This window comes from Mustela nivalis (assembly GCF_964662115.1).
Source record: "Mustela nivalis genome assembly, chromosome: 1".
In the NCBI taxonomy this organism is placed as follows: domain Eukaryota; kingdom Metazoa; phylum Chordata; class Mammalia; order Carnivora; family Mustelidae; genus Mustela; species Mustela nivalis.
This window is the reverse complement of record NC_139020.1, coordinates 170,200,763-170,222,878: the sequence shown is the minus strand read 5'-3', so window position 1 is coordinate 170,222,878 and position 22,116 is coordinate 170,200,763. Positions and strand designations below refer to the sequence as shown.

General features: G+C 45.1%; 1 protein-coding gene across 10 annotated transcripts in view; it reads left to right on the top strand.

Moving 5' to 3' along the window:
• ITPR1 (inositol 1,4,5-trisphosphate receptor type 1) overlaps window positions 1–22,116 on the top strand; it is a 327,977-nt gene that overhangs the window by 215,951 nt on the left and 89,910 nt on the right. For all 10 annotated transcript variants that reach the window (XM_082728673.1, XM_082728677.1, XM_082728669.1 and 7 more), the window contains 2 exons: window positions 3,896–4,028; window positions 6,151–6,341. In XM_082728673.1, the coding sequence (XP_082584799.1) occupies window positions 3,896–4,028; window positions 6,151–6,341 (324 nt within the window). The remainder of the gene's footprint in view (window positions 1–3,895; window positions 4,029–6,150; window positions 6,342–22,116) is intronic.

Below are 22,116 nucleotides of genomic sequence, written 5' to 3'. Positions count from 1 at the left end.
AGGAGTCAGAGTAATGAATGCTATCCAAGGATGTAAGCTTTGGAATTAGAAAGAGGTTCAAGCCTTCCTGTGCCAAGTCCTAGCCGTGTGTGATTTAAAGCAAGTGATTGACCCACCCTGTTCCTCATTTTCTTCTGCTGTAAAACGGGGATACTAATGGTCTCCGCCCCTTAGGACTGCCCTACTGAGCTGTGCGTGTGAAGCACTTAGCACGGTGGCTGGATTATGATAAGGAATATTAACTATTGTATTGTTACCTTGCAGACTGACACGCTTCAATTGATTTGGTAGATAATAGTAGCAAAAGGAAGGTATTTTTAAACTGAGGCGCCACCTTAGTGCTGACTAAGGTGTGAAAGGCTCACCACTCATGTGAGAGGCTGATCTTTCCTGCAGCACATGGTTTTCAAGTGGCTGGAACCTAGGAAGACAAAAAGGTCACTTTTTCTCTCCTGTTTGTATGTGGCAATATTAACTCCTTAGTGCCTTGTTTGGCACTTCACTCTGTCCCTGTCTATCATTAGCCACTTTGTTGAACTGATAGAAATGAAACTTGTTTGAACCAAACTTCAAGGTAGAAGCCTGATTTCATTACTCCCCATCACTGAGCCACCATTTTCACTGTTCTAAGATGACACTTACTACAAAAGAAACTCTTGGCCTTTGCCTTTTTTCTCAGTCTTAGATTATAATGTGTGTGTGGGATTTCTTACCAGAGAAAAACATCTGATATCTGTTTGCATACTATAGGTGTAAACTTCTGGAAAAAAATTATTATTATTTTTTAAAGGGTTGCCTGGCCAAATGTTAAAATTGCAGAAATGACATTATTTGCAGAGTCTTTTTTTTTTTCTTTTCTTCAATCAGGTTTCTGATCTTAGTACAGTGCGAGAAGTTTTGTGCTCTTGAGTAATTTATATCATGATGATTAGGAAGGCTTTTGTCTGCGGATTTTAATTTTTCCTAAATTAAACCACTGGCTCAAAAAACAGAATTTTTCTCGAACCTAAGTTTTTACACTGAGGATTTGCATAACTTTTTATAATGTTGTCCATTTTCTTTTTCCCTTTTTACCTAAAAGTATCAGTCTTTATTCTTTCAGAAAAGGAATAAATCTCAACTTGTTTAAAAAAAAAAAAAAAAAGGCAAGTCCCACATGCTCTATGGTTTTTCCCCCTTGCAGCTTAAACTTTTTTGTGTGTGTGGAGAGAAGGTGAGGTGAATATGTGCCAAAAGTCTTATAATTAAGAAGGAAAAAAAAAAAAAGTTTGTAGGGTAGAATGTATGTGTGTGTGTTTTTCCATAATTAGCACATTTCATGATATTCTCTTATGGGGGAAAAATGTACCATTTGATGCATCAGTTGCTATGGTAACCGCTAGGGTTTTTCTGTGGAAGGAGAGACAAAATGGTAATGTGAGATCCCTTTGTAACTTCAGTTGGCATCCAGGCTGCATAAATGTGAAGTTCCTGTTCCTGGAGTCCACGTGTTCCCAGATGGCATGTGTTCCTTTCTTTACCTCCCGCTCGCTTGATTGCAAACTGACCATTGCCCTCAAGCTCAAGAGTGGAAAATCTGAGTTGCTCCTGCCTGAACTGGAATTGACTGTAAAGTCGATAGCTGACACTTCCTTTGCGATGTGTGTTTGTTGGTTGGTCGGTCATGGTCACCCTGCCTTTGATTTGACCGTTCATTCCTACCATCTTCCAGATGCTAGCCAGGATGGTGACATTGGCTGTCTTTAGTGGTTGCAGCTCGTAGGTCTCAGCCCAGCCATCTACCTCTCAGACAAGGTTCCTGTGATGCCCAGAGGGACCCAGTTAGAGAATTAGATGGTTTGCTGCCAACCATTTCCTATCATGGGAATTCAAAGACTGTATGTTATTGAAAGAAAATCAAACTGTACATCATTATGGTGAAAAAAAGGAAATCAAATTTAATCTCCAGTTACATTCAGCATGGAGGTAACCTTTTCTTTGCCCCTTTTCTTTCTGGGTTGGCTTCCATGAATGATCCTTTGAAATTTATATTTCTCTCCTTTTATGAAGTCAGCCTTTCAAATCCCCGTGCTCTCAGCGACTGCGTTGGAGAGCATCTGTGTGTTTGTATTGGTGCTGGAGACGTAAACACCAGCAAAGCTATATCTTTATACCAAAGTGTGGTTTTCTGAGCCATTAAAGAATATTGTACCAAATGCAATCTATTTAAAAAGTACGTGAAAACCTCATAAATAGCTTCCCTATTGGAAGCACTCTCAGAATTTTGTATTTACAGGCAGCCAAGGTGGGTGACAAGTCTCACGAGCTAATAGATGCACCCTCCTTTGCTGAACTACAGTGAGAGACCCATATGTGGGTAGAAAGGAGAGAAGAAAACAGAGATTTTCCTATTTCCTGAACTCCTATTTATCCCCATCCCAACTTGTCCCTGGAGTCTTTGACCAGCAGCCTGAATTAAGAAAGAAGAAGAACTTGGCAGCGTAGCCCTGGGACCTTATGTGATTTTGACACTGAACTAAGGAGTTTTCTACCTTTCTCCTTTGTTCCCTGGTCCCACGTGCCCCTGGCACCCCAGCCTCTCTGCCCCTCTCAGGGCCCTTCCTGCTCTCCCATCTGCTTCCTCCCGTCTTATTTTTCAGACACCCCACTTGAAGTCTCCAGACCTATTCTTGGAGCTTATTCACAAATCACTTTAAATTCTACTGACTCGTGTTCCCATTGCAGGGCTCTTCAGAAGAACTCTTGAGCCTCTATTTTAGACACCCGCTATATCTCAGCACCCTTCTGTCTGCTAGACGTCTCACTCACCTCTCCTGGTGAGGTGTCAGAGGAACTCCATGGCTTACTACTTTGTCCCTGGGGAAGAGTCTGGGGGAGAACCATACAGCCTCTGACTTTCAGAAACTTCCAGACCAGGAGGCGGCCTGGGAATCATTTAGCAGGACTGAATGTAGAATAGAGCTGAGAGTGAATCCTGCTGCTCCGTGCTGTTTCGGGCTGCTTTGCTAATATCCCCTAGTGTTAGGGAACAAATCACGGGTTTATTTATTTATTTATTTGGTTGGTTGGAGTTGTGGGAGAGAGTTGCTCTGTCTCCTGTCCAAGGTTCCTTTGATAGTTATATTTTTTAAAACACAGTATTATGGAAATATTCAAATATATATGAGAGGAACCAGAAGAGTTTGGAGAACCCGAGAATGCACATTCCTAACTCGGCTTCAGCGACTATCGACTCGTGGTCCCTCTCATCTCATCTGTATCCGTACCGATTGGCCTCCCTTATTATTTCAAAGCAAATGTCAAACTCATTTCATTCATGGTGCTTATTTTTTGATTGGCATGTCTGATATCTGCCCCTACTTTATTTCCTGTAGCATTATTTTTTCTTCACCACTCGACCCATTGACTATTTCTATAAGAAAGGCTTACTTTCAGCTCATTAAATCATGCAGTATTACTTTTATATTTTATTATTTTCTTACAATACTGGGAATAAGCCCTATGTCTGAGGTAACATTTTCATATTGCTGTGTGAAAGGTGACCTGTAAAATTCTCATTTTGTCTGAGTTTTATTGGCTTAACCCAAAGGGACTTTTTTGTTTTTGTTATTGTTAGTTGCCCTTCAAAATTAATGTTCTGTGTTTATCACTGAGAGAGAGAAACTTCAGATATTTAATATTCTAGATTGCTGCTTTTTTTTTAAATGATATGCTTTCCTGAGAAAATATTGAAGAAGTTAACTTCAGGGTTTCCAAGTGCTTTTATTAATAATTTATTTTTTCACTGAGTGAAACTGAGCCAATTATAACTGAGTACCCCCATGTTTTTTGAGTATTAGTAGCTCAGTTATGCATTAAATTCAGAACCTGATTTCATTATCCTGTTTGAATTAAGGGTGAGGCGCTCAGGCAAATTTTGGTCAACCGTTACTATGGAAACATCAGACCTTCAGGAAGAAGAGAAAGCCTCACCAGCTTTGGCAATGGCCCGCTGTCACCAGGAGGACCCAGCAAGCCTGGGGGAGGAGGTAGGCTGTGTGGTGTGCTAATTAGCTGCACGTGTGAATTGAGTGTGCCACATGAGAGCTGTATGTTTCTTCTTAACAGGTTGAAACTAACAGATGAATTTGGGTGGCAAGTGTGTTTTCTAGCAACTTGTTTTGTCTTTGGTCTACCATCAAAGTGATATCTAAAAATATTTCCCTGCAGTTAGATATTGGCTAAGTCTTTTTGCCCCCCTTTCTAGTACAGCAACCCTCTGGATGATTTTTGAGCGACTCAAGGAACTTGATTTTACTGCCCATTTTCTTGTGCTCAGGAGGATTCATTCTTCCCATTAAATAACAATGGTGTTAGCAGTGAGGATGGTGAAAGCTCCTCACTTTTTTTTTTTTTTATAATATTAAAAGGTATATAATAATAATTATATACCTACCGAGTGCCAAGGGCTCTCCCAAGCATCTGGCCTTCTTGTTTGCTGCTCCAAGTACCCCATTTTATAGCAGGCACTCTTGTTAGCCCTTTTTAAGAGAAAGAAAATGGAACCTTGTTAGTGACTGTTCTATAATTTGAACCTCAGTATGTCTAATTCTAATGCCTATGCTGTGTTCCTCCCAAAATCTTAAGGGAGTTTATCTTAAAAAAAAAAAAAAAAAAAAAAGGAAAGAAAGAAAGAAAAGTCCCAATAGAATTGCTTTAAAAAAAATCCTCAAAGAGTTTGCAAAACATTGTAAACACAGTTACAGGCAAAAGTTGGAAGAACGCTGAACTCAACTGTGGGTGTTGGTTTTGGTTTTAAGCCGGTGGGGGGGTGGAGGCAGGAGTTCAATGCTCGCTGGAAGCACAGATGTGAGCTGACTGATTCCTTGTCTATAATGATGACTGTTATGCATGTAGGTTTGGGGGGCATGCTGTAGGTAGAACCAGAATACTCGGTGATTAATGCAGTTATCCTAGCCGTTTCTGGGAGGGGATTTGAGTTTTTCACCAAACGAAAACTTGGAGCACACCTCACTTCATGGGGCTGTACAGCTATGGTGAAGATAGGTCTCGGAGTACCCCAGGAACAGGACCTTAGCATTTCATCTGCAAGTTGAATTCTCAAAAGATTTCTCTTTCTCAAGAAGTTCCTCACATAATATCTCAAAACTATTTCTCTTTACCTTCTGTAGTGGGGTCATTCCACAAAGTATGTGGAGACCTGGGGAGGCCTTATGAGAGTGTTTTAGAAATGCATCAGAGACTATTTCTGCTTTAAAAAGCTATAAGAGGCAAGAGACACAACCCAATTTCTACTCTGCTCTATGGATATAATGGATCTAGGTAGTCAAGACAAGCAGTGCAAAGGAGGTGGCGTTTGAATTGAGGTCTGTGGAGAAGGACTGGCAGATGATTTTCTTCTCTCTGAAATCGATTGGTCCATGTCCCCGTGTAAATTAATGTTTCAGTTGTTGCCAATAGTAATGCAAGGCAAGTTCTTATGTAGGCACTTTCTAAACACAGTTGGAATCCATTCCACTAAACAACATAGGCCCTGTCTGCTTAGCTTTATTCATGTCATCTCAAGCTCAGTGGGGTTGGGAATATCATCTGTTTTCACTCTCCAGCCCCAGTTCTTGGCTCCGTGCCAAGCACTGAGTAAGTATTTATTGAATGAATGAATGAACAGATAAATTATATGAAAGGTTGATTTTGGGGCAAGAGTGGGTTTCTTAGAAACAGGGCTAAAGTGATTGTTATAGGCTATATTTTTTTAGGAGTGTTATAAGACATGTATAAGTTGGGTTTGTTTCTTGAACTCAAAAGTTTTTTTTAATAATTCTTCACCAAGTCATTGTATTTTAATGTCAGGGAGAGTCTTGGCTGAATGGCTATGGGTCTTTTGCTGGAAATACATCAATCCTCATCTTACCTACCTGCATTGAAATACCATCTCTCTTACAAGCTGGGTGTCCTCCTCAAAGACAAGTGACTTCATCTCTGTGCTAATAATTAGTATCTTCCTTGTGGGGTCCTTAAGAAGGACCTTCTAATACTAATTAGAAGGAGCTAATATTGTTAAACCGTTCAGTGCATTAAATGTTGGTACATAGTAAGTATGCAATACATGCTCTGATTGTGGTTAATAGGAGCAATGTTCCATCCTCCTAGGGGGAGGCTCTGGGTCCAGTTCCACGAGCAGGGGTGAGATGAGCCTGGCTGAGGTTCAGTGCCACCTCGACAAGGAGGGTGCCTCCAATCTGGTCATTGATCTCATCATGAACGCATCCAGTGACCGAGTGTTTCATGAAAGCATTCTCTTGGCCATCGCCCTCCTGGAAGGAGGCAACACCACCATACAGGTAAGAAGGCAGCTTGCTGCTGTGTGACATCCCTACTGAGAGGGAAGAGAATCTGTTCTGAGAGCCAGGCACCTGTGTGGTACCAAGGCTCTTCTATGATGGATGGGTCATTCCTAGAGCACAAAATTATGTGCTTATGAGAAGCAAATTCTACCGGTATCTTCCTCGGTCATTCAGTCATAATTCAGAATTGGTTTCAAGACCTGAGTTACATTTGAAAGCTGATAAACTGCTGAGGATGTGCAAAAAAAAATTCGATCCAAGATCTGGGGCATGGTGGGAAGTCCATAAATGTTAGTGCAATGAGTGATTGAATGAAGTGTACTTACAGTTTTTATCCCAGATCATAGACAGTCCCCTCAGATGATGACCAAAAAGGAGTCTGGGCTGTGTGTGCTGTTTAGATTTAATTTTTATATCTATAGACACTGCAGTTACTGCTGGCTATCAATTTCTCTACCTTTCAGGGTGAGAAGTTTGATAAAAAACCACTTGAACTAATAACACCAATTTGAACTAATAGGGAAGAGTCAGGCTGGATTAGTCAAAGATGCGTAGATGATTTTTTTGGTAGCCGGATAGGATATATATTTTAAAACAGTAATAAAAACTTGAAAGAATTCTTGACAGAAGTCCTTCATGAAGCAGTTTTAGTGAATTTAAGAGTATGTTTATAATTTTCATTTCAAAATGCCAATTAAAAGTATTTCTTTAAATATTTTCTCATCCTGTTTTTCATGCAATCTTCCCTCTTTGTCAGGTCTTGAATAAGGGTTTACTTAGCTGTCTGTGTATGCACACCTACATTTCGATAAGCTTGATTGAGATTTAATTAACACATCATAAACTTCATTCACCCTGATGTGTATATTTGACTTGACATTAAATTATCGGGCCCAAACTTAAATTCAGAATCTGGATGAATGGATAGTGGGCGTTGGTGGTATAGTGGTGAGCATAGCTGCCTTCCAGAATCTGGATGAATGGAGTCATGTATCTCAGTGTAGACGAAGAGGCTAGGTTCCTGTGGGTAGGTTTGCCCTGAGTCAGGTTACATTTCTCAGTGCTACCTCTCCCAGGTGCCCTGCCCCTTACACGAGCTGCACAGCAGCCTGTGAGGGCCCTGCCTTCTCGCACTCCAATCCCAGCTGGCCCTCACACACACTTGTGAAGTTCATTGTTAGGCGCTGCCCTCAGTGGAGACTTGTGCTGGTGGCAGAGTCCACTTTGTGCCCGAGTCATCGCTTTGGCGCCAGAGCCGTGACACATTGGGACGGCTATTTGATTTTTTTCACATGAGAATCTGACCGTGAGCACGAATGGATCCTGTGGTCCTTCTCATCATTAAGATGTGGCCCACCCCCTACCGTGTCGGAACGGAAGCCATGCTCAGACATTCCATGTCTTTCAGCCACAGGATTTCCAGTGACTAGATCATTTGAACTAAACATTTATTGAGCGCCCTGTAGGTACACAGTGCTTTAGTAGGGACTATAAGGCCCTGGTTTCTAGAAACAGGAGCTAGTTGGTCTCTGAGAATTTTCTCCAGGCATAGCCAAGTATGAAAAATGAAGGCAGTGTGGTGAGTTTTTCATAAATCACGTGTATTCAGTTTGAAGATCCATCTTGCCATTTTATTTCTGGTATTGTGTCGTCTCCAGTGTCTTTGCTTTAATGAAAAGATTTTGGTAGCAGATGACAATTTTTTTCTTCTTTGTTGACTAAAGAAGTGGGAAACAGTACGTTATTCCTTCCACTTCCCAGTTTTCTTTTAAAGCTTTAGTAATTAGAGAAATCCTAGAATCCTAGAAGCCTGGTCTTCAAGAAACTGAAAAATCCAGCAAGAATATAAGAATGTAAACACATGCACGTAGGAAGCTCTGTCTCAAGGTTAATGGTAATGCCATCCAAAAGGTAACAATGATAATGTGGAACCACCAAGAAAGAAGTAACATCTTTGTGAGGAGTGGAAGGTTTTTTAATGAGATTGACTTTCAAGCATGGCTCTGGATCTGAAAGGTGGAAACTGGGTACGGATCTGCAGCATGGCAGCTGCATTGTGCTGCTTGGGAGAGAAGAGGAAGCCCAGGAAGTGCAGGAGCGGTAAAGGTGCTGGCAGAACAGGAATGGGGTGCCTCAGACTGAGCAGAGCCGGAGTGGGGCAGTAAATGGGGACTGGCAGCGGGAGAGTTTGTACGCAACAGCAGGGCAGGCTTTCAAAGGGCTGTGGAGCTGCAATTTAGGGCTGTATACTGTATACTGTAAATCTGGCAGTGTAGGATAGATGAGTTGAGAAAAGCAAGGTCCAGAAGGAGGCATCCCAGTAATTAAAAGCTAATTAGCAGTAATTTAGGGGAGAGCTAATGAGAACCTAAACTGAAAATAATTCTGTGATAAAGTTGGCCATAATTTGGGAGAGGATGTTTTCTAGGAGGGGCCCAGGGGAACTTTTGGGGGTGCTGGAGGTATTTATGGTTTCATGGGGACCTACCTGTTCCAAACTCAGTGACACATGCAGTAGACATTGGTGTACTTTATTGTATGTAAGTTATACTTCAGAAGAAAAGAAAAAATGAGGAGAAAAAGAGATACTGAACCTAGGGGTGCAAGAGGGTCAGGTACAGGCTATCATGAGTGCAGACTCTCTAACACTCGCTGCTTGAGGCTAGAGCCTACACCCGTTGATAGTTCAAAAACGTTGGCCAAAATGGCGCCTCAACGGATGTTGGAGATGAGAAGGTCAGAGGTCCCACTTGGCTCTTTGAGACTCTAAAGAGTCTGGATGACGAGACGCATGAAGGCACCATTAATTAAGGAATAATGAAGCACGGAAAGGACTCGCGGGGGCTGAGGGCCGCCGGCACTAAGGCTGGCTGGCAAGATGAAGTCTGAGGTTCTGGCAGGATGCCGTGTTTTTCACAGTGTACCCCTGATGGTGACGGCAAGGCACACAGAAGCTGTTTTTCCTTCAAGTTCTTTATCTTGTAAAGTAATTATGAATATTAGTTTCATGTTTTCACACATTTATTACTCATATGCTCAGGCACCAGATGAAATGCCACGATAGAGTTCCAGTAGTTCAGCCTCATAGGGAGTGGAGAGGTTTTTCTCTTAAGGCAGCCAGAGTGCCCTGAGTGGTGAGCCAGGGTGGGAGGGCATAGCACTGAGGGCACGTGTGCTCGCTCTTTCTTTCTCCTTGTCTCTGTCCCCGCTACCCCACACCCCTTCGGTGACCTCAGAGGGTGGAGGGGAGAATGTAGGCACTACTTCAATAGAGACCTGTGGTTCCAGGAAAATTCATTCTAGCCCAGAGTTGAATGGTGTGATCTCCCTTGGCCCCAAGCTTCTCTTTCTCTGGAGAAAATGACAGGAACTCAGCTTGTGTATGGAGCCAGTTAAGGACAGGAACCTTGAAGCCCCAGGGGGAGTGATGTAAAATTTCATCCTGCTTTAGAGAAGCTGGTTTGAAGTAGTGCATGACCAGCTGGGAAGTGAGTCTGAGTTGGGTTAAAGCTGCCTTTGTGACTATTAATGATTGCTGAAATGCTGTAATCCATTAAAGGCAGGGTCAGTTCCAGCCGGAACTCTGTGCCCATTATCACTTCCTGGTCAGATTGTCCTGTTATGGTCTTAGGAAGGGAAATTGGTCTCAGGTCAGGTGGGCTCCCATAGAGGATTGTTGCTCAGTGACAGGTGGTAGAAAGGGCGATCACAGAGAAGCATGGAGGGCTACAGGCTTCCAAAACCATGTTGCCTCTCCAGGAAGAGAGCTACAGAAGGACCCTTCTGCTTATGAGTACCTCTTCCTAGGATCTGGGACATGCTTTACAAGAAGAAGGACAATGAGACTGATCTTCCAGTCTGGGTCTGTGTGGGATTAAGGAAGTTATTCCTGGGTTTTTGTTCCTGTTCTATCAAGTGTGAGGCACAAGTATGGACCTCTGGGACCCTTGTCGGTATGAATCAGAACTTTCAAGCAGTTACTGGATGTTTTCCCAGGAATTCCTAGGACCTGGTAGCGATGGTTGGCTGGTTCCATTTCTCAAGTTTTCCTTGGCTTGTGAAAATAATTATTGAAACTATGATGATTGGACAAACTCCAGGTGAGACATACGATGGAATATCTCTCAGCAATAAAAAGGAGCAAAGTATTGATAAATGCAGTGGCTTGGATGCAATTCAGAGGCATTATGCTGAGTAGAAGGAGCCAATCTCAAAAGGAGACATACTGTGTGCTTCTGATTATATGACATTCTCAAAAGGACAAGACTAGCGGTGAAGGACAGATCAGTGTTTGCCAGGATTAGGGATGAGGGGACAATTGGACTGTAAAGGCCTAGCACAAGGGAGTTTTTTGTGTGATGACACCATTGTTTGTCCTGCTTTTGGTGGTGGCCACAAGAGTCTGCCCATCTGTGAAAATCTGTGGAACTGTATACCCAAAAAAGTCAGTTTTACTGTATGAACATTTTAAAAATTAACAAAAGTAAAAACTTTTTATAAAAAAGTTCTTTAAAGTGTTTGAAGTTATTTTTGAAAAGTAAAAACATAATGATGACGACAATGGCCAATTAAGTGCTAACTGTGAGCCAGGAACTGTGCTCCAGTGTGTGTCTTGTATCATCTCATTTAATCCCCACACTCTTCTAAAGGAGGCAGGTGCTGTAATTACTGCTTTTTACCAAGGAGGAAACTAAAGTGAAAAATTGCTAAGGAACTTGCCCCAGATCATATAGTCAGTAGGTAGCCGAGCCAAGAGTGGAACCAGAGCAGCTTGGTTCTATGAACACCTCCTTGCCTGTGATGGCTTCATTCTGTGGGTTGATGGTAACGATCAGAGGAAGAAGAGTAGGTGCTTTATAAAGAAAGATGACTTGCTCCTTCCTACAAGGTCAGTCCTTGTCATCTTCAGAGACAGAGGCCTCCGTGGGCCAAGGATGGGTCCATGGCTGCGGAGCTCAGTAGAGCAGACAGCAGGTCTAGCATCCATTCTCCCTGGGTTCGGACACTTGCTGCTGATGAAGTCCTCCCACTCAGCTGTCTCATTGGAGTGTCCAGTTGTGCTGGGAGCTGTGTGCCAGCCACGCGTGGCCCCCATCGTAGCAGTGAGAAAACTGAAGCTCCTGACTTACTCAGAGCTACGGAACGAGACCAAATAGCATGTGCCTCTTATCTCCTCCTTCTTCTCACCCCCCCCCCCAACTTTAGTTCCATTGCTTAGCAGCACCCTCCGCATGGCATGGCTTGAAGCAGTGGCCTCTCTGGCACCTGTCACAATTCTGGGGGCTTTGGCTCAGCTGGGCAGCTCTCTGCTCCATGTGTTCTTGGCCTGGGCTCGGTTGGGTCATCAGCTGTGGCGGCCGCCCGTGTGGCTGTGGCGCTTGGTGTTGGCTCTCAGCTGGGAGCTCAGTGAGGGCTGCCACCCGGATTGCCACGGTTCTCCTCCAGGTGGACTTTCCATGTCATTTGGAATTCTTAGAGCATGGTGGTTGGGTTCTAAGTAGTGTTTGAAGAAGCAGAGAGTGGAGGCTACAAATCCTTTTATGTCCTGGGCTGAGGGGGATTCCTAGAATGTCACTTCTGCCATATTCTTTTGGTCAAAGGCAGTCACAGGTCAGCCCAACTTCAGAGAGAGAGGAGAAAAACCAGCTCTGGTTGAGAGGAGGGCATATGCATAAAAGTAGGGAATGATGGGGGGGGGGGCGTTGGGCACGTGTGGAGACTGGCTCCGCCCCTCATTATAATTGTGTGAGCATCTACCAGGGCCATTCTGACCCCTGAGATGAGTGTTAAAGTTTCAAAAAGAGGGAGACACTGTTGTCTGTCCTGGGGGAGCTTTGTTTTCCCAGAAAATTCAATCCTATCTTGCAGAAGTAACGCTCATGTTGTTCCTCTTTGGAGCGATCTGTGAATATTCAGCTAGTCCTGAGGATAAAGTCACTGGGGCCTGTAGCTCTCCAAAAGTTATGAATTTCACTGCGCAGACCTTGGATGATTCAATTATGGGAATCCAAAAATAAAGACATGTAGTGTTTGCTAGGGACCCTCACGGAGGGAGTTTGCTCCCTTACTCTGCAACCCTGTTATCTGTCACATCAGCACCTAAAGCCCTGAAATGACAGGAAGCCAAATTTAGGATATTTCCCAGCCTGGCATAATGGGATCCTCGCGACAGTGCCCTCAAGTCTTCTAGCATCTTCCATCTGTGCCCTGGCTTATCTGAGGGTAGATCTAACCTCCAAAAGTCCTCCTCCCTGGGTGCCATCGGAGCGGCTTGGACTTCATGGTGAACAAACCCTCTGCTTATAGGAACAAGGAGATGATACCACCGCCCTTGGGCTCTGCAAGGGGTACCGACACATTGTCCAGCCATAGAATCAAGCTTCACTTTGAGCAACCCCTGCTTTTCCTCCCCACTCTGGTTTCACCCCCTTCCTGCCAGCCCTCAGAAGGAATCTTTCCTTTCTGCTTGGTGTTTTGTAGCAAGTGGAAAACTATAAAATAAGCATTTGCTTATGAATTAATTTTTGGCACACGCAGGGCTCAGCAAGCCTTACGGCACTTGCATATCCCTCCTTCGAGTCCTTGCCAACTTCTGTGTTCCTTCCTCCGGAGACGTTCCCACCAGCACCCGGGGGAAGTTCCCTCTGCTTCCTATTCCCTACAGGAGGGTAGAGGCTGTCCTCACCTGGAGAAGAGGAGGAGTAAGGTATATCTTTGGACATTATCTTGTGTTTTGGTTTTGGGGTTTTTTTTTTAGGAAATACAGATGTTCAGAGATGTATGTGTTGACAGGACCATAGAGATCCTCATAGCAAATGAAAGGGACAGACATAACACAAAATTTTTTTTGGACTAATTGCTTCCGGTTGCAGAAGCACAGTGAATTTGATGTATCAAATGGCTGCCCACAGCTATTCCTATGCCAAGTCTAGCCTACAGACACACCCAAAAAGGGCTTTCTTTTCTGCACGTACGCAGCTGGAGATGGAAAATGTGAGAAGTGCTCCATCAGGAAACTGGCTTGCAAATTCATCCGAGAGAGATCCCTAGTCCTTGGGGCCTTTTCCACACCACACACTTTTTTTTTTTTTTTTGGTTTGGCTTAAGAAGTCAGCCCAAGAGCCAATATTAGATAAACATTCTCCCACCCCTTCCAGAAGAAGTCACCAGAAGAACACGTTGGAGAAGCATGTTGGTCTGGTTGCCTCTGACCCCGGTTCGCAGAGATATGAAGCCAGAGAGGGTGATCTGATTTGCGTTTGCTGGAAACGGAAGGCTGGTTTGTGAGGAAGAGCAGCCTTGGTTTGACAGGACACTCACCCTTAGAAGGAGGAGGAGATTGGTGTGTGAGCAAGTTACGTAAAAGGGTGTTGTTTTTGGCAGTGAAGAGAGAAATGAGTCATTTCTGAGTGGTGTTTTCTGACCTCAGGTTTTATCCATATGGGAAATGAGTGTGGCCTGCTGCAGTCTGAAGACTGCTCCGCACCCCGCCTCCCACCCCAGTGTGGGGGGTTTGGGAGCCATTGGAATTGAAATAAGAGGGAGGCAGGTGGCTTCTCCCCAGAAGGCTTCCCTGGACGCTTGGCCCTTCAGTTAAAACTGGGAAGGGTCTGAACGGCTGCCTTTGAGAGTTGGTGGCAAAGGGTCAGAGACTTTGGGGACACTGCCTAGAAGGGAAGCCTATGACGTAGGTAGGAGCTTGGCCTCTAGAGTGGAAACACCTGTGTTGGAATCCCAGCCCCGCCCTTGGTGAGTAGGGTGACCTTGGACTTTCTCAGGATACTTTGAAACTCACTCAGCTTTCTCATCTGTAAAATAAGAGTTAGAAAAACTAAGTCCCTTCTCATGGAGCTGTTGGAAGGATAAAACAGCGGGACATGGGGGTGAAGCGCCTACCCTAGTAGACACTGCACACCTATGAGCTACTGTCATGGGGACTGGTCGTTTGGAATGAGGAAGATCCAGGTTTGAGCACTGCTTCTGCCACGTCCCTCTTGAGCACCTGGGGTAAAGTCCTTGACCTCTGTCAGTATGGTAGCCAACTGGAGCATGGGCCAGTAGCAGTGTCCTTCTCACAGGGCTCATGAGACAGTTAGACAAGGTGACTCACAGAAGTTGCCTCATGCAGTTGCCACGGTTGTAGAAAGATCTCAAAATTGGGTGATTATTTTTACGAATAAATGTTTTTTATTTAGGGCGCCTGGGTGGCTCAGTGGGTTAAAGCCTCTGCTTTCAGCTCAGGTCATGATCCCAACGTCCTAGGATCGAGCCCCGCATCAGGCTCTCTGCTCAGCAGGGAGCCTGCTTTCCTTCCTCTCTCTCTGCCTGCCTCTCTGCCTACTTGTGATCTCTGTCTGTCAAATAAATTTTAAAAAATTAAAAATTAAAAAAAAAAAAGAAAATTAAAAAAAATGTTTTTTATTTAAAAAATGGACTTCAGGGGCACCCGAAGGCTCAGTTGGTTGAGCTCCTGACTCTTGATTTTGGCTCAGGTCATTGTCTCAGGGTCGTGGGATTCAGCTCCACGCATATTGGGGAGTGTCCTTGAGATTCCATCTCTCCTCCTCCCACCCCCGCACTCTCGTGTTCATGCTCCCTCTCAAATAACAAATCTTTTTTAAAAATAGACTTCATTTTTTAAAATAGGTTTCTTCTCAAGAAGTTGAATTCTGAGCTTTTGCTTCTGTCTAGTGGTTTATGATCCAGTGGGCCTAGGAGATGCTCTGTTTTACCTTGTTTTCATCCTCAGTTCACCTAAATCCCACTGATGATATATTTGAAATGATGTTAGTGGTCCAGAAGGTTGGAACACTTCTGTGCCTTGAGTACTTGTTACTTACAGTGACAGACATTCTGGGTGAGGCAGAAAGTGAAGGGCAGTCCAGTCCAGTCACCCTGTGGTTTTAAGTGCACCCTGACCCAGGCCTTTACTTTCCTTACCTTTTTTGGTTTTGCGGGGGGTGGGGGGGAGTCTAATAATTACTTTGACATATGTACCTTACCCTTTTACCATTCTTCTCCATTCCCAAGAAACTGGTGTGTCACTGAACAAAGGTCTTTTAAGATTTTTGGTCTCAAAATTCATTGCATTTTTTAAGATTTTATTTATTTGTCAGAGAGAGAGGGAGCACAAACAGGGGGATTGGCAGGCAGAGGGAGAAGCAGGCTCCCTACAGAGGAGGGAGCCGAATGTGGGATTTGATCCCAGGACCCTGGGATTATGACCTGAGACCAAGGCAGACATTTCACCGACTAATCCACCCACGCCCCCAAAATTCAGGTTTTGATAGAAACTCAACATTTAAAGAGGGTTACCATTCTTGGGAACATAAGACATGAATGACTCTCCTAAAAAAGGAAAGTGACCCCTCGCATAGCACAGTCCTAGTCATGGCATCTCTCCAAGCAGTGGTGGGCACTGGAGAAGGCATGTGCCTCTTGGCTTCGTTTTGTAGTTCGGGGCAAGAAATGACTGCAGGACTTGTCAGCACATGTGTTTGTGGCTTGTCCTTGTTTGGGTATGAGAAGCACAGTCCTGTTGAGTTGCACCCTGGCTCATGATTTTAAAGGAATTGGAGACCCAGTATTATTTTTCTTTTTTCCTGAATAGTAAAACCAACAATTTAGGCAGAAGTGGGCAGATACATATATCTGTCCTTCTGGCCTTCCATGAGAAGACTGAATTTATCAGGGGTTATTGAGAGATCTTTGGAAGCAGAATGTTAATCTCTTTCCCTTGTGCAAAACCTAGAAGCAGGAGCTGGTTTCTAAGAGGTGTCTTCAAAGGAATTCTCAGGTTTTCCATGGTCTTTAAAATTTGACTAAAGAGCAGGAAAAAACGTCAGAGAAGACTTGGAAAACATTATATCTTGAAACATCATTTCATTTTATCCTATTAAATCTGCAACAAGCCCAGATTTTCCTTCTTTCTTTCTCTTCCTTTAGGGCTAGCCAGAGGTCTGTGTTCTTCCTCACTTTCCTTAGTGACTTCTAAGGAGGGAATGCTGCTTACCAGCGTTACCAACTTACCAACTTCAGTATTACCAGCTTACCAACTTCCCGGCTGACACCACAGTCTCTTCTGTTGGCTTGTGATGTGTTAGTCCAGGGCTTGGCAAACTAACTATAGCCAGTAGGTCAAATCCAGTCTATGGCCTGCTTTTGTAAATAAAGTTTTATTGGAACACAGCCATGCTTATTCCTTTAGTTTTGTCTCTGGCTGCTTTCATGCTGTGAGGGCAAAGTTGAATAGTTGCAATAAAGACTGTATAGCCTGCAAAGCCTAGAATATTTACCATTTGGCCCTTTATGGAAATCTCTGCCAACTCCTGTGCTTGTTGAATCTTCACTGTCTAAATATTAATCTGTGGGAGGGAAGGAACCATGTCTTTTCCTCTTTGTTCTGTGCTCTTCATCTCCTGGTATGCAACAATGGGTTTTTAGTAAATATTCACCAGATGACCCGTATGCTAAGTCCCAAGATAATTTGGCCACTCATTCGCCTAATAAACAGGAATTCAGAGAAATAGAGTTTTCTACTTTTTCTTTTCTTTCTTTCTTTCTTTGTTTTTCTCCCCCCCCCCCCCCCACCGCCCCGCTCCCAGGGCAGGTAATGGTCTGCAGGGGCATTGGGATTGTGTTTTAGAAGACTTTTTTTCCTAGAGGCGATATTCTTTTTCCTTCACTGTCTCTATTCAGATATATTCCACTACCCCTGTTTGTCCCCTTTCAACACAGATCTGGAATGCAGACTAAAGCAGCTCTTTCCTGTGGGGATTTGTCCTTGTGGCTCAAGAGTCCAGATACCTGGGATTGCAGGTTTTTCATCTGTAAGCCCTCTCTGACCATCCTGCCTCAGACCACCACATTTTAAATTAGTCACTTCTTTATGGCCCAGTGCTCAGCTATTTCTGTACCTCCTACAAAGGTTTCCTACTGGCCTCGGGGCATTTAGTTAACATTAAAACGTCTGAAATGTTGGAACCTGCGCTCTAGCCTGTTTGTCTTCTTTTTCTCCAAACTTCCTGGGTGACCTCATCTACTCCCATGGCTTCCAGCTACCGTTCAAGTCAGCAACTCCCAAAGGTGTAGCTCCTGACTCCACCCCTTTGCTGATTTCTAGATTTCTGTTCCAATCTCTGTTGGCATCCCTACCTGTGTTAATTCTAGGTTAGGATGACCTCGGGTGCACCTGTCACCCCTGCTGCTCTGCCCCGTTTGCCCTCTTGTATTCCACGCGCTGGCCAACGGGCTCACCAGCAGCTCTCCTTTCCCTAGGGGAGATACCTTGATATCTCTGGCCTCTTTCCTCTCCTGCTGTTCATCAGGAGCTCATTTGGTGTCCACTCCACCTCCCAGTAATTTAATGGTCAGTGAGGACTTGTAATGAGCCAGATAATTGGCACCTTGAGGTTAAATGACATGACCATATTGGCCCCCCTAGGGTCCAGGGAGCTAGGGTTTGAAATGAGGCACTCTGGCTTCAGAATTCCTACTACTGACCACCATGCTATACCGCCTGCCAGCATGGGACTGTCCGAGTCTGAGCCTGATTCTTTCTCACCTGGATAACGGGGATAGCCTCTTCGAGGCCTCCCTGCCTCTGGGCATTTCCTACTTCCATGCTGCTGTCAGTGATATCCCCCAAACAGAAACTTGACCACTTCATTTCCTGTCTTTTTTTTTTTTTAAGGTTTTGTTTATTTATTTAACACAGAGAGAGAGAGCAGGAACACAAGCAGGGAGAGGGAGAAGCAGGCTTCCTGCTGAACAGGGAGCCTGACATGGGACTCGATCCCAGGACCGTGGGATCATGACCTGAGCTGAAGACAGACACTTAACAACTGATCCACGGAGGCGCTCCTCATTTCCTGTCTCAACAGCCTAATGCAGATGCTGGAGTTCACTGCCACCATGATGAAATCCAGTGGCCCCCTGCGTGGTCTGGCCCCGCCTGGGTTTCCCTACCCACACTGCTACTCTCTTGTCCTGCAGCCGCATCTGTTTCTTTGCCAGTCCCTTCTGTGTACTCGGATGCCTGTGCTCCGTGTGGGACAGGCCCTGTTTCCCTCTGCCTGGAATACTTCCCAAGCCCTGTCTGAAATGTCTCCTGTTCTGGAAACTTTCTCTTCATCCCCTGAGGCAGAGGAGTAGTGACCCCCATCTCTGGGCTGTTCGTTCACTAGAGCAGTCACTGCACTTGAAGTGGAGATTCAGTGTAGGACCCGAGGGAACAGAAACCAAGTTTGTCTTCACCCCCAAGTTCCTTAGAAAAGTCCCCGTGTGTGTGAGGTGAAGGGAACTCAGTCTGTACATAACGTATCAGTGGAGAGAATCCTACCCTGTAAGGGTCCTTCTGAGAACTAGATGAGATGTATGGAAAATGCTCAGCTCAGCAGGCTGCTTGACACATTGTAATTGCTCATGGTGACTTTTTGGTTGTACATTTTTCTCTCTGCTCGCTCCCCCCCAGGAATGTAATTTCCCCCAGAATCCAGCCTCTGTCTGACTCCCCAGCATCGGGACCTTGATGGGTGCTCATTAAATATTCTAAGCGTTCACTGAAGGAATACAAGTTCTGACCCTCTGTGGCCACTGTAATACTCTAGCCTTATTGTCCTTTTTTGAATAAAAGCATTAGGATGTGAAAATTTGTGGTTAGTGGTTGTTACAACTATAAAGGGCCCCCTTCTTTAGGGGTGGAAGGGAGTTAAGTTTAGCTGAGTTCACAGGCAACACATCATGTGAATTTGGAAGACTGTCCTTATGGTGCCAGGAGCACTCGGGGTCTAGTTCTTCTTCTTAATAATTGCAGTAGTGGGAATAATGAAAACCAGAATCTGAATGTTCATGTTCCAGGAGTGAGGCCACATGCCTTCTCTGCATGATCTTATTTACTCTTTATGGTGATCCTGTGTGGGTCGGTGCTGCCATGACCCTTTTTTTGTTAAAGGGGAAATAAAGGATCCAGGAGGTCAAGTTACTTGCTCAGGGTCACCGAGCTGGCTGGTAATTGTGTCCGGGTTTATTTCCTGCCTCAGCCTGAGGTTTCAGCCCTCTGCGTTGCTGCCTCCCTGTATGAGAAGTATGAGAAGACTCCATTAATTTCCTTGGCACAAAGGTGGCCCACATCCCCTCCCGGGCTGGGAACCAAGAAAGGGCGATGGACCCCTTTCGAGGACCTGGCCTCTGTTGATCAGGCAAAGTGGTATTGTTGGCTTCATCTTGCTTGGTCTTTCGGCAGATGGACTCTTTGTGGAGAGTGCGATGCCTTCCGAATATGGCAGAAGACCGTTTGTGTGGCTGGTGTCTGTGCTTTGGTTATAATATTGGCCTGTGAACGACAGAAGGAAACCGTGAAAGTCTTTCTCTTTTAGGCTTGCTGTCTTGTTTGCCAAATAAAAACTCTCAAGTGCTATACGTGCTGCTTCACCTCCAGCAAGCTCCAAGTTCCCAGGTCTATGAAAGTTAATGATGAGGAAACTCGCTTGCATAACTTCCTTTCTGTGGAGACAGAGGCGGCTTGTTTAATTAGGGCTTCTATGAAAGTTTAGATGACATTATTAACAATTTTGGGGTTTTACTTGCATCGAAGGAAGCACATGCACTCTGGCATAATGTGAGGCTTGTTAGCGCTCAGTTTTTACTCATTTTGCACAAAGAGGCTCAGTACACTGAATTCTCCCCATATTTGAGTCTTTGGTTAGTTGGAGAATATTCATTTTGGGGGAAAGAAAAAGGAAGAGTTTCCATTCTAGGGCAGGAGCTGTGCATTGTGCCGTTATGTACTTTATCTGGGCTAGATCGGATAGCTCCAGTTACAGAGGAGGAAGGGGAGGCTCAAAAACCCCAGAGTTTGGGCACCTGGGCGGCTCAATCAGTTAAGCGTCTGCCTTCAGCTCAGGTCATGATCTCCGGTCCTGGGATCAAGCCCCGTGTCAGTTTCCCTGCCACTCCTGACTGCTTGTATGTGTGTGCGCTCTCTCTCTCTCTCTCTCTCTCTCTCTCCCTCTCTCTCTCTCTGACAAATTTTTTTAAAAAATTTTAAGATTTTATTTATTTTTTGAGAGAGAGAGCATGTGCACAAGCAGGGGGAGCAGCAGGCAGAAGGAGAAGCAGGCTCTACACTGACCAAGGAGCCCGATGCAGGCCTCCATCCCAGGACCCTGAGATCATGACCAGAGGCCAAGGTAGACGCTTAACCCACTGAGCTCCTCAGGAGTCCCAAGAGCCAGAACTCTTACCCAAGGTCACCCAGTTAGCAAAGCTGAGATTTGAACCCAAGTCTTCCTCTCAAACATTTTCTCACCTCTCTGCCCTGCCAGAAAGCCCTGGAGATGGCAGGGTCCCATGCCAGGGAGTTAACTCAGTGCTCCATTTTCACTGAGGGGCTGCACACCCTGGAGAGCAGTGTCTGTGTTGATACTATTGGGGCTGAGGCCAGGAAGCATTGGTTATTTCATCCAGGAGGCAAGGAATCCCTTCTTGGTTCTACCACGAGTTTTCAATGTCATCCCACCAATCCGCACAATGGTGAGTTTCATAATAACGCATGAGCTTTTCTGTAGTTTCCGCGGTGTCCTTCACTGAGTCACTTTCCCTGGTCAGAGGTGAACTCGTCCCTGACATTACAAGGGCTCCTGCTCAGTTATGTGTCTTGGAGTTTTCTGGAATTCATGCTGGCGGGGAGGGCGGGGAGGGAAAGCCAGAGTGCACTGCAGATGGCTGTCGCAAACCCCTCTACTATTTCCAATTAGTGGATGCATGTGTGAGTTGTATGCCTGTCTTATATTTACAAGAGGAAGTATCCCGTTTAATTTTATTTTCACACCACAAGCCCGAGTGTTAAGAGAACATGGTGTTTTAACACTCCCTCGGTTATCAGCTGCGGCGCGGGGGTTGTGTATTGTCACATACAGTCTTCCGAGTATATTTCTACATTTGTTACCTGGCAACATTGCTGCGTCGGGACATGGAGATGTGTTGGTTCCTACCAGATCTGCACTGTTCATACTGTAGAAGGTAGAGCCTGTTTTTCTGGCAGGAATTTACAAAAGGAGAAGGCAGGAGGCTGATGGAATTCAGCCGAGAGCTGAGCGGAGGCACTGCAGTCACCGTCCCCGGGCTAGAGGGTCGCCAAGGGGCGTGGGCGCTTGTCCTGCCTGAGTCTGGGCATGACTGTGTTGTTGCCCACCCACCAGTTCTGATGGGAAAGGAAAGCCCCTGCTAGAGATAACAGGCAGTGCATCTCTTGCTGGGGTCACTATCCGAGCTACCTAGAGACCTTCAGGGTCTTTGTTTAGCTGATGCGCTGCATTAAGAACACTGTGTATGGAATTTAAATGCTGAGTGGGGCCTGTATATACTCTCAGGCTCTCCTGGCACAACCCCTCCCCATCACGCCCTCTATGATGAACCCCTTCCAAGATGTTTGTGTTCAAAACCCTCCCGTCACAGGTTTCATAGTCCTCTTGGCTAAAGCTGCACTTCCGACTCCAAGAAAGCTCTCTGAGACCTAGGGCATTGAATTCTCCAGCACCTGTGACATTTCTTGACAAATGCCTGAGAGGGGCAAGTTCCCATGGCAACAGTTTCTAAAAGAGTGTTCTGTGGCATCAACAGGTTAGACGAGGTATCCGAGTCACAGAGCTCTGCAGTGCGTCCTGCAAGCACGTCTCCTGTTCAGTTCCTCCGCGCCAAGGCGCCCAAGGGGCAGTCTGTTCAGCACGCAGCCCCGGTGGACACTGGAGATCTGGCCAGGTTGGGCTGGGGT